Here is a 13,299-nt window from a genome sequence, read left to right as displayed (position 1 = left end):
AAGGTTTATTGTTTTATATGATATTCAGAGTACAAAATGAATATTCCGCATGTCAACCCCTAGCTAATCTTGCTGTATGAATACACCCACTTCGCACACGGAATCATTCCAGTTCGGCTTTTGCCTATGTGTATTAATTTTTCACATCCACCACCATGTTTTTCTTTTTAGGAGAATATCATATGACGCAGACAACCATTCTGACAGCGTAATTCCATTGAAAAAACTGGAAAGTGCGATTGCATTGGATTGGGATAATGATGGTTATTTGTATTGGTCAGATGTTGGCTCTGATACTATAAACAGAGCAAAATGGGATGGATCTAATCAAGATGTAAGTAAAACAATGTCGCAAAATTTAAAATAATGTCAAATTTTGAATAAAATATTTACAGTCATTATAACAGTCTTTGTTTGCCTTAATTTTATGTCTTCATGACGATAATAATATTTTTTGTTGTTCAACTGAAAGGCGCTCCCTCCCATTTGTTAACCAAATCTACGTGCTAAAGCAGCTTTTTCTCAAGAATTTCTTCCTTGTTCAATTTTTCTCATCTAATTGTTTCTAATACAGTGACTTGAGTTGTTTCAAGTCCTGTGGCTTTATTTACTGAAATCTCTATCACTAGGTTAAATCGATATCGAATACTTTTCCATTAGAGAAGAAAGCCAATAAGATGGCTCAGTCATGTGGCGAACCATGGCTTCTCATCTGTGCACCAGTCCAGGTCATTACTTGGAATGTGAGCTTTGGTGGTGGATGAAGCCGTAATCAGCATCCTCTCCCACATATTATCAATCACAACATTTGAACTTGCAAATATATGCAGGGTAATCCTAGGGGCAAGACCAGCTTGTTTCTAAAGATAGGCATATTGCACCATACATTGAGCTCTCACAGAGTCAATGTTGTTTACCATCTATCTATTAGTTGGTATCCTCTCAACTTTTGGTTTAATTCTCGGATCTCTTTGTCAATCAAGGTATTGATTGATTAAACATGGTACATTTGTTGAAACAATTTTACAATACAGTTTTTTTTATCTTTTTGTATTAATTTTTTAGGTTGTCATTTCAAGTAATTTGGATTCACCAGCCGGCTTAGCCATCGACTGGATAAATCATAAAATTTATTGGACGGATGCTGGATTGAATCGAATTGAAGTTTCATTACTGGATGGCTCTACACGCTGCGTACTGGTGTGGATGAATTTATACAGACCAAGAGATATTGTGTTGCTCCCATCTAAAGGGTATATAGTTTAGTCTTTAGTTCAGCATTAACCTATGTTGGACATTGATATTTTCAAAACAATTTGCTCAACATACTGATGCAGGAGTAAAAAAATAGACTCATCTTTGAGAAACATTATGGGTAACCACTGAAACGAGAATATCGGTCGGAGACCGAAGACTTATCGATCGAAACTGCGGTTTCGATTCATGACTCTATAGTGACACCGCGTGTCCCATCACTAATTAATTAATAACTCGCTTATTATACGACATAATTCATCCAAAATCAATAGGCTTCTGGTCCAAGATATGATGGATGCACATGCAAAATTTGGAGCAGATTCAACCACGCCTTCGTGAGATATCGCGTGCATCTAACAGACAGACAGACAAATACCTATCAACATACTTACCGATCTAAAGATCGATAAGTAAAAACAGTTGTTTAGCTACCAATCTAGAGAAGAGCTGCATTTACTGTTAATATAGTCTTGTTTCAAAACTTGGAAAAATTAAAAAAAAAAAACTTTCAAAACCTTTAAGTAATACTCACTCACTTACAAAGAAACCTAAATATATTCACATAGTTGCAGCCTATTTATACGCCATACTTGGAATGATTAAAATTAATGAAGACTACTCAATTTTGATGTTCAGGTATATGTTTTGGAGTGATTGGGGTGATGAACCTAAGATTGAACGATCATCTATGGATGGAAAAGATCGGGTTGCCATTGTTGTTGATAATTTGAAATCACCAAATGGACTCGCTCTTGATTTTGCTGAAGAAAGGTGATTTTTTTTTTGTATTTTCATTTTCTACTTATCAGAATCTAGCCAAAACATTTGTATCCTAGGTTGTCACCATTTGGATTACAATTATGTTGCATTTGTAACATCTCATACCAATCCTATTTTTTTTACATTTCTTAAAATTATGGAATAGTTTCAGCGGATAATTTGCGGGCTGTGGGTACCCCATGACCTCATGAAGTATCGGAGATTCGATATTTTAAAAAATTGTGATGTCATCATGTGGCGTCATTATTGGATTTTTATGTTGGAGGAAAAAACAAAATTGTAGTTTTATGCAAGATACTGGTGCAATTTAATCAATCTTTATTAAGAAAATAAAGGTCTCTTTGCTGCAAAAATTTTCTTCTTTTCTTCTCTGTAACATCTTATTTAAAATTTCTATGGTGATATTGCAATAATGAGAAAGTATACTACAACTGCATTTTTATCAAACCCTAGAAAAGGCAAGTTTTGAAATTGACGCCATGGCTCATTTTCACAGTAACTATTTAGCGACCATGGAGAGTCAAGCAATTTCTGATTCCCCTAGCAAAACCTTGGATACCAATCATCATGTTGTTTCATACAGATTATATTGGGCAGACAGCGGATTACATATAATTGAATCTTGTGCTTTTGATGGATCAAGTCGTCAAAAAATTCGGAGCAATAATATGCCACATCCATTTGGTCTTGCCCTACACAAGGATAGAATTTACTGGACGGACTGGAGCTTGAATAAGATACAGAGTGCTAATAAGATAACAGGTTTGTCAGTAGCTTCTAATTAAATGGAAGGACCCTGGAATTGTTTCTTTGAATTTCAGAATTTTTAATATTACAACATAAATAAAATAAAATAGTAAAATCACTGATATATACGACAAATAAATTGGATTTTTTAGCCATGGTGAAAATCATATAATCAACTCCAAAAATGTTTTTAAATATCTAATATATTTTAATTTATAGTAGATCATACTCAAGAAAAACACAATGAGCTTGAATTCTTAATACAGGAAAGTTAGGATAAAGAATGATTCGATTTGTTCTGCATTTGGATCAATTGGAATGAGTAAATCATTTTGCCTTCCTTGCCCTGCCTTGTGAATGTTTGCTTTTTTAATTTTTTTCGTTTCCCTCCTTAGGACAAGATCACCAAATACTACGAGAAAATTTGGAATATTTAATGGATATTCATTACTACGATGCGAACCGTCCACCTTCTTACAACCCATGTAATGATAGAAATGGGAATTGTTCACAACTATGTTTATTGTCATCATCTAACGAAAACAAACCAACATATTCTTGTGCTTGCCCTATTGGACTTGCATTGGGTTCAGATGGTAAAACATGCAACAGCCATATGAACAAGTAATTGCAAATTTCTTTAAAATATCGAATATAATAAGATTTTATATTTAATCCTGGGAGAGGAATGGCTTTTCGGCTTGGCGGTGGTGAACACATTCTGCTAATCATTAGAAACATGCTTGCGATAGCACCTCTGATTACCCTGCATGGATTTGAAGGTTCGATCATAGCAGTGAAAAATTATTTGCAAGAGGATTTCTGAACTTCTCACCATTGCAGGGTGGTCCAGGGTCGTCCCGTGGTTCACTATGTAATTGATCCATCTTATCAACTTTCTTCCAGATTAAAAATGAAAATCCTACTCTTCAATCATATATGATGAACCATGGTGTTGATGGTGCAACTGGTGTGTGTGGGTTTGATGTGTGATTTATACGTAAAATAAAAGGGCTTAGGATAGCATAGTATTTTATGTTGCAACCCTTAGACTCCTGTTCAGTTATTAGTCCAGGATAGGTGAAGAATAAATGAAATATGTGCTTTATGCCGTCACAATTGGAATGATATGGGCCTGGTAATAATCATGTCCAAAAGCTAAACTGTTGATTTTATTTATTTAGATTTATTGCTGTAGCAAGACGAACTGATATTCGGGTGATTTCTCTTGACGTTCCGTACACTGCTGATATAAAACTTTCATTATCTGAAAATCTTATAAATGTAGTGGAAATTGCAGTTGATCCAGTAGAAGGTTGGTGAGAATATTGCATTTTATTGAGGGTTCAAGCCCTCTCTGAACAAGGCTCTGTTCAACTATGCATATATGCATAACAAAAACTGAGTTCTTTTTATAACACTCTCTAGGTGAGGTAGTGACATCTGGAATGTCCACGGCTCGAACTCATAGATCTATGTACATCATTGAAGAAATTCGAATGTCTAAAATTAACAGTTTCTAATTTCAAAGCGAGTTGTATATTAGAATTCAATCAATAATAGTGATGAATTGTTGTGAGCATATGCTGTCGAATCAATATCTCATTGATGAACTAGTAATTGGAAGTGTCAGGATAAACTATGGCGTCGCGCATTAAAAATCTCACATACAAATATCATGTCCACCAGACCACCCCCAGGGGCATAGCCAGGAGTCTTCAGAGTGGGGAGGGGGGTTCTGAAATTCCTAGTCGCCAAATTAGACTGTAGCAGCGGGTGGGTCCAGCTGGAGACTGGAAAATGTGGGTTTTCAAGGTTTTTGGGGGTTTGAAGGCGTCTCAGGCTACGAAGTAATGTATGATACAGAAAAATGCTTGTTTTTACATTTCAAAATGGAGGGTTAACACTCGCAACTTCTTCACACTCGTGCGGCGGTGTGGCTCAACGGGCTAAGTGTTAGGAATACGCTCGCCACCGCACCTCTAATTACCTTGCTTGGGTTCACAGGTTCAAATCCCATGCAGGGATGGTTATGTGCGAGAGGATTGCTGGACTCCTCGACTTTGTTGGGTGGTTCACGAAACCGCTGGTCGATTACGGCTTCCTCCACCACCAAGTCCATGCTTCGAAAACAAACGTTATAACTAATCCCATACCCGACTTGGAATGGTAACCGGACGAGAGGTCGTGGTTCGCCATATGGATAAGACGTCTTATCGGCTTTCCTCTCCCCCGGGATGAATATGTAAAATCCTATCCTAAAATCCACTCCTGAGGTTGATCAGTGGCTGCTTATACAGAGCCTTATTCAGAGTGAAAGCCATGTTAAAATGGCGCATGAAAAAATGCTCGATGGATGGATTAAAAGAAATTACAACTGAATAATTATTAATTTTTGGTTCAGAAATTTCCTCTGAAATAAAGACTTAATATTTTGGATTCTTATACCTATCACTCAAGATTTGTCTAATTTTAAATAGGATTTCAGTTTACTTATTGTTTACTAACAAACACATTATTTATTCAATAACAATTGCTTTTTTAGGTTATCTATATTGGTCGGACATTGGTTCACGAAGTATTGCAAAAACAAAGATGAGTTCGTTCAACAGAGAATCAAAAATTATAATGCAAACAGGTCTCGGAACTGTGGATGGACTTGCTATTGATCATATGGAAAGAAAAATGTATTGGACAGGTTGGTCGACTTTATATTAGGAAAAATAAAATTTTTGTCTGAGGAAGTTGGAAAACTTTGGTCAGATAAGACATCATAGTGTGAAATTTTGTGAAAGTGTGATGAAATATATTTGAATCTCTCATTGTAGCCACTAGCATATAGAAAGGAACAACCCGTTTGAAACACACTCATCAACTATTATACACGTAACAATTCGCATTGCTATAATTCAGGTGATTTCGATGTGACAGTATCTATGAATACATTAAGTGTATAGAATTTATAAAAACGGAAAAAGCATGTTATCACCATGGGCAATAAGAGAATGTCTTATTAGGAAGCAGTGAATTCATCATTGGATTTAAGGAAACTTAATTTTAAACAAATTGCAATTTTATTCAACCCTCACTGAACTAACACTAGTGAAAATAGTGAAATAGTGTTACTTATTCTGTACATATAATAGCATCAGAGCGGTAGACAATGGCGTAGGAGTAAAAGAATTTTTTTGACTATTTCCATGACTGCAGTTTTGCCCATGTTGTTGTAATTTCCAACTCCCAGAATTTCAATATTTTAAGTACAATTTTTACAACTTTTCTATTACAGATGCTGATCGTGAATTGGTGATGGTTTCACAATTAGATGGTTCATCTCGTAAATCGATTGTTTACGAAAACCTGGACTCACCCCGTGCTATTGTTTTGCATCATGCATCTGGGTAAGTAAGGATTTGAATCATCAGAAAAAATACAAAGATGATGGAATTAGTGGAATCTAGGGAGTAGGGAACATTCTTTTTTTCAACTTCAATGATGGGCAAATGTTGTAAAAAGATCTTATTTCATCATCAATTTTATAAACCAAAAATAATTTACGATTACCTATCACTTCCTCAAAAAAACAAATTTTCACTATGGTCCTATGTTAGATCCTCTTTCTCAACCTAAAATGTGTTCTAAATTACAATAGATTCATTCTATTGCTAACTTCCTTTATGTTTAGGTATCTATATTGGACGGATTGGGGATCTCTACCTAAAATTGAAAGGATTGGTATGGATGGAACAAATAGATCTATTATAATATCAAAAGATTTGGTTTGGCCGAATGGATTAACTATCGACGAAGAACAGAACTTACTGATATGGGGTGATGCACACATAGAGGTAAGAATTTCAAGCTCTAGTAGGTTTAATACCATGTTTTCAACAACGTATATAAGGTATTCTCACGTCACATATTGACACAATATATGAAAAACCATCAAATTTTGCCCTAGTTGTGAAAAATAACGATTAATTAAGATCAACAACAACTATTTAACGAAAAAGTCGTGGGTATGCTTGGTTTTCAATTAGATAAAATATAAATGAAAAAAAAATACAATTTATGTTTAAAAATATTTTCCAGTAATTTAAATATATTGAAATATTAATTTTTATTTATATACAGGTTATCGAAAGCTCGGATCTTCTCGGAGGAAATAGAAGAATATTGAAAGTATCTACACCCCATCCCTACAGTTTAACAGCCATGGATGGATTTCTGTATTGGACTGATTGGCAGACCCGTAATGTTGAAAGACTAAATTTGAGGAATCTCACTCAATCTGCTACGATGAGAAAACAATTACCAAATATTATGGGAATAAAAGCAGTCACGCTACAGTTAAATAAAAACATAGATGAAATAGAAAATAGGTAAGTTATTAAATCAATTTTTTATTTTTGACTTTCTTTTTATTTATATTATTGAAATGAATAAAATGTTTTCAATTGATATTCAATTATCTTGCAATAAGTTGTTGTTTGCTGTTAACAAGTCTGCAAAAAATAAATCATGCAATTACATGAAGTAGCAATTTTAAATTTGCTGACGACAAAACCAAATAGGGCTATGACCAAGAGGTCGCTGGTATCTTTAAAATCGAGATTTCTGATTGAATTATTTTTTTGGGTCACACATGCCATTAATATGTGATTGCAAAAAGTAAAAGGTTGAAAACCATATTTTTAATTATATTTCAGAAGAGTATGTACTGGGAAAGAAGGATGTACACATTTATGCTTGCGGAGTCCAACGTCAAAAGAAGGTTATCGTTGTGCGTGTCCGACAGGAATTAAACTTCATTCAGATATGAAGACGTGTAGTAATATACCGGAACAGTTTTTACTTTTTACCTCAAGAAATGAAATTCGACGACTCTCGTTAGACACTGATGAAAATGTTTATGTTCAATTACCTATTCCTGGATTAGAGAATGTTATCGCTGTTGATTACCATTACAGAAAAAAGGTTGGTATTGGGGGAAAAATAGAAGAGAGTTTTATTTGTAAAATTTTATTAGAAAAATGTGTTTTTTCGAAGTCTATCATGGAACAAAAAATGACAATACATAGGAAACAAGCAAAACAGCAATTTTGAAAAAATGCGAAAACTTCAAGTAGGGTATAAACTTGAGGCATAAAGTAAGACAATCTCATCTTGTGGCATAGAATAAAAATGAGATACTCTGTAATTGCGCAATAAGCATATGATGTCATAATACTGATTTATGACTTGAGTGCAGTATAGAATCCAGAATGGGGTAAGCAAGAATGATGTAAGCCAATGATTGTAGTTCCATATTAGGACCTCGTTTATACCTGGGGTCGTCATTGATATAGGAATTGCAAATCATTTATGCCATGATAGATATAACTTCATTATTGCACTGGGATAAATATCAACTGTTGCAGGACTATGGACACTTTAAGTTCATTCTGTAAGGAAAACAAACAATATAAAATGATTTCCACAGATCTAGAATTACTGAAAAAAAATTGTTTAGCACAGTACATTTGTTGAAGCAACATTTGAAACATCTTATACCTGCACGTCAATATTCCTAACTTGTTTTTTTATATTTATTTATTTTACATTCAGATATTGTATTTTACCGATGTATATCACGATATAATAAGATCATCAAAATTTGATGGCTCCGATGCAAAAACAGTGGTGGAAGGAGATTTGAAAACAATGGATGGTATTGCTGTTGATTGGATTGCAGACAACTTATATTGGACAGATACCGGACCAAATACTATATCTGTTTCAAGGATGGATGGAACAAAAAGGTAAATTTCAATACTGGTTTAATGCTTGCTTTACGAATCAAGTAGCGTAATGGTTTTCTGTCAACTTTGCATTTGAAGATTTCGGATTCGATTTCTAGTTTGATAGGCTAACCAATACACACTTACAATGCATATAATTGAATCCTTGGACAGCTTTCTATATATTTGTCCAGGTGTTTTGTAAATTTAATTGCAAACTTGGTTTAGCCTGATTTATAGACTGGGGTTCGTTCCATCAGCATGAAATAAGAGAAAATAAGGGAGCCATTCCAATACACTGTATATAGCGCTTTATAATGTATACTTTAATACAGCGGAAATTAAAGGGGGCACCTCAAAATTAACAGAATTGTTTCAAACATAACTAATATGTGATTGTATATTTTATTTATTGTTTATAAATGCTTTATTGTTTCTTATTTTAAATGCTGTGCATGTTAATCAATGAATTCATTTTACCTTTCCATGTTGACTACTTTCTGCTCCGCTTGATTCGGTTACGATTACAAACTGATGTTTTATTTAGAGGCAGGATTTTTTTCCACGATACTAAAAGTTTGGGAATCGCTACCTCAGTATCCAGCTATTCCCAAATTGAATGAATAAAATTGAAAGTATTTCAAATCCCATGAATTTAGAACATGAAACTAGTTAGCTATTTCCATAACTTTTACCATAGCAACAGGAAAATAATTATTTTTTGATTTTGCATATCCTAAAATAGATATGTATAACTAAACCAATTGCGAAACTGAAGAATATTATTTCTTTTACTCTACAGAAAAACAGTAGTGAAGAATGCATTAGATGAACCCAGAGCAATTGCTTTACATCCATTGAAAGGTAAAATGTTTTGGACAGATTGGGGCAATAAAGCAAAAATTGAAAGTTCATATTTGGATGGAAATAATAGAAAGGTATGTAAATTTTCACATGGTACTGAGTTTCATAAGCTAAATGTTTAAATTGTATTTTTCTAACCTGATACTGTGAATTTTGTAAAAATGACAAAAAATATGATTGATTAAAACTTACATTGTAAAAATAAAAAAAGATGGCTCAAGAGTTCAGCACCTTGCCATAGGAATAATATATTAGGTACCTATGTCATGCTGAACGAAGAATATTTCGATACTATCTAAGAACATAGAAGTTATTTACATAATAATAATTGCTTGTCCCATGCCTTGCTTTTGAGTAAAGGGGTAAAAACTGTAGCATACTACTATATAATAGATTTACCTTCATATGAAAGACGGGCTGAAATATGTGATAAGACTTTTTATTGCAATGTTTAGTCATCAGGTTATATATTCCTTAATTCACTTTATTAATACAGGTCCTAATATCAAATGGAATAGTGTGGCCGAATGGATTGACAGTTGACGTTATCGAAGGTCGTATATTCTGGGTTGATGCTCATTCATCAATGAGAAAAGTTGAATCATGTGATTTGCAAGGAAGAAATCGAACTGTCGTGATGTCAAATGTGCTTCATGGATTCTCTATATCTTATGTAAGTAGATTTACCGTAATTATTCAATTTGAACCATAATCTACAGACAGATAAGCTACATCATATAAACAGCAATTGTTTTATTGTTAAGCTACTATTAATATGTGTGTTATAAGGTAAAATTTTATATTCAGTTCAAGGAAAGAGAAGTTATATTATTCAGTTTAAGAACATTTTTTGCGAATTTTTCAGATGAACAGCAGATTATATTGGACAGACTGGAAAACTCATGCAATAGAAACGCTGAATCTAAGAACTGGATCTGATCACCGGACTAAGTTACTGGGTGGAATCGAAGGTCTAATGGATATAAAGGTGAAGTTATTTTGTGTGTAAATTCCAAATTTCAATGCTGTGTTTTCGATTATCGATGAAAGGTTTTCAACCTTTTTGGTGGAGCAAAACCTCATTGAAGCAGTCCAGAGGCTCTAGGAACCCCATTGCAATATATTAATTGTATTATTATTTCAATTTTATCACATTTCTATCCATACTTCAAACTATAAATAAATGTAAAAGCAAGTCTAATACTGACAAAACAAAATGGTCTTTGAAGTGTAGCAAGTTTATTAACAGTGGCTAACCTAACACGTATTTATTTGATTATATACATATAACAATATAGACTATCGAATTTGAATGAAAACTTGCAAAACCCAGTACGGAACTGTGCTGGCAGAATCCCAGTTGAAAATTACTGATATAGAATCATACAAATCCCATCTGCTTACATCAAGCAACTCCGCACCATACTTCAGATAGGATAGGATTTACATGTTTATCCCGGGGGAGAGAAAAGCCGATAAGACGGCTTAATCATATGGCGAACCACGGCCTCTCATCCGGTTACCAGTCCAGTCAGGTATGGGATTAGTTAGCCAGTTATTTGTTTTCGGAAGCATGGACTTGATGGTGGAGGAAGTCGTAACCGACCAGCGGTTACGTGAACCACCCTACGGCGGCGAGGAGTCCAGCAATCCTCTCGCACATGATCATCCCCGCATGGGATTCGAACCTGCGATCCCACGAAGAGTAATCAGAGATGCGGTGGCGAGCGTATTCCTAACGCTTAGAACGATGCGCCACACCGCCGAGCCGAGATAATCATCATTTTTATCGTTACAGGCTGTATCTGCTGAACAACAACAAGGCAGTAATGCATGTGATGCATCAAAGGGATACGGCGGCTGTAAAGATTTATGTTTGATGCAAGGAGCAGCGAAAAGTGTTTGTGTTCGAGCTGATGACACATCACATCTTCCTCTATCAACTCGTCCCACACCAAAATTAACATCAATAAGAACGAAACCACCTCACCGCTTTTCTACAAAATCTAATCCTATTTTAACTTCAAGCTTGGAAACACCAAGCTCTCCTGATCATAGTAAGAATGTTACTTTTTTGTATTTCTTAAATTGTTTGTTTGTCGTTTTGAAAATCTCCAGACAAATTTCAATTCTATAAAAGCCCCATTTTACATCGTTTAGCAGACTTTTAAAAGTAACAGTTTTTGAGCTTGCTTATGATAGATCTAATTTTGTATCTCAGAGATTTTTTGTTGAGTCATGGGATAAACTATCTATCATTCATTCCATGTTGGGTCTGGTTGTGACCTGTGTCACAAGGATGTATCATTAGAGTGTTGCTATTTTTCATCTTGTTGGTACATTCAACCAGGACGGACTTCAAACATAAGAAAAATTTATAGCCATAGAAACACCATCATGTGTTTCCTCTTATCACGTCTAATAGTAAAATAGAAAAAAGCAAATATTGTATCTATGAAGGTACAAAGCTTTATATTCAACATACTCATTTCAGGATTAGGTATATTGATTAATGGAAAAATTTTCATTTATCAAAAATTCTTTTTTGATAGTTATTTAAATAACATTCATTATATTTTATATATCAATAATGACCCCATAGTACAAATACACCAATCTACCTTAAACATTGCTTAACTGTATTTTTTTTTCCAGAATCATATTTTCTTTGGCTTCTTGCTGTCTTATTGAGTGTATTCGTCATCCTAACAATATTTGGAATTCTAGCATGGAGGTAATGATATTTCTTATTTTTGAAAACATTTTCATTTCTTACTTTAGTAAAATTCACAGATAGATAGCTTCTATATACATAAACCAGTTTGTTGGGAATCAACATATCGTGTGGATAGAAAGGTTGCTATTCGTTAACTATCGCAATCATTGGCAGTAATTTGAGTATGAGTTGTTCCATTTGAGTGACTCAAGTCGAGTCAGAGACTCAAGCATCCCCAACACCTAATATATCTATAGATGAAAACATGTATTATCCAGTTAGGGATGGGCAATGTAGAATAATTTACTATTCTAGAATATTCTAGAATAGTTAAATCGAATCCAGAATACCGAATCCTATTCTATTTTCATACTTATTCAAATAGTGGGAATTTTCACATTGCTGGATTTAGATGTTAAAAAATTGCAATGTATTACTTACTATAAATGTATTATTTATTTGGAAATGTCCTGAACATTGGATTTCATTTGATACTAAACAGGCAGTTCCCAGGACAATAAAATTTAGGAATATTACAATATTTTTTGCCCTCAATTGTTCCAAATGTATGTACCGGACACGCTTTACGCACTTTAATAGTAAGCGGTTAAATACAAAATAGACATGAAACGGCGTTAAGTCTGTCGAGTGTACTAAAACATACCCGCTGAGAATTAATTAGATGCAGAACCAGCTGTGGCCACTGCAACCTATGCGCCGTTGTAAAATATTGAATTTAACCACTATCAATTGAAATCAACTTTTCATTCTGTGCGAGCAAGACACATAAAACCAAGTTCCCGTAAACGCGATTTCGTACTTAGTTATTAGGTAATAACATCTGAAGAAGAACTCATTTTCTATGATTATCGTTACATATCATTATCTACCCAGACTTGACCCTACTAAAATTCAATACGTCACTATCTTCGCCAGATGCGGCAACTTTTTTCAAAATTTATCGGCGACTCGATCAAACGTGCGTCTATCTTGAACGATGGAAACGGACCAAAAAATATGTAATCTTTTGAGAGTGAAATTTAAATGTGACAGATGTTCGCGTTTTGCGATATAACTTTGCATTTCGGAAAATGGTATAATAAAATTATTCGTAAATAATATTGATCGCAAGTAATGTTATAACATATGACGCCT

The 13,299-nt window shown here is 34.2% G+C and overlaps 1 protein-coding gene across 2 annotated transcripts in view; it reads left to right on the top strand.

The window, feature by feature from the left end:
* Window positions 1-13,299, top strand: part of LOC120333778 (low-density lipoprotein receptor-related protein 4-like) — a 32,245-nt gene that overhangs the window by 16,038 nt on the left and 2,908 nt on the right. For both annotated transcript variants that reach the window (XM_039401139.2, XM_078120367.1), the window contains exons 16-32: window positions 172-334; window positions 1,066-1,253; window positions 1,894-2,028; window positions 2,621-2,799; window positions 3,180-3,408; window positions 3,969-4,099; window positions 5,330-5,482; window positions 6,074-6,185; window positions 6,470-6,632; window positions 6,919-7,166; window positions 7,494-7,761; window positions 8,392-8,585; window positions 9,367-9,502; window positions 9,925-10,101; window positions 10,294-10,416; window positions 11,227-11,485; window positions 12,084-12,162. In XM_039401139.2, the coding sequence (XP_039257073.2) occupies window positions 172-334; window positions 1,066-1,253; window positions 1,894-2,028; window positions 2,621-2,799; window positions 3,180-3,408; window positions 3,969-4,099; window positions 5,330-5,482; window positions 6,074-6,185; window positions 6,470-6,632; window positions 6,919-7,166; window positions 7,494-7,761; window positions 8,392-8,585; window positions 9,367-9,502; window positions 9,925-10,101; window positions 10,294-10,416; window positions 11,227-11,485; window positions 12,084-12,162 (2,937 nt within the window). The remainder of the gene's footprint in view (window positions 1-171; window positions 335-1,065; window positions 1,254-1,893; window positions 2,029-2,620; window positions 2,800-3,179; window positions 3,409-3,968; window positions 4,100-5,329; window positions 5,483-6,073; window positions 6,186-6,469; window positions 6,633-6,918; window positions 7,167-7,493; window positions 7,762-8,391; window positions 8,586-9,366; window positions 9,503-9,924; window positions 10,102-10,293; window positions 10,417-11,226; window positions 11,486-12,083; window positions 12,163-13,299) is intronic.

Source organism: Styela clava, chromosome 15 (genome assembly GCF_964204865.1).
Source record: "Styela clava chromosome 15, kaStyClav1.hap1.2, whole genome shotgun sequence".
Taxonomy (NCBI): domain Eukaryota; kingdom Metazoa; phylum Chordata; class Ascidiacea; order Stolidobranchia; family Styelidae; genus Styela; species Styela clava.
This window is presented reverse-complemented; position numbering and strand designations above follow the sequence as displayed.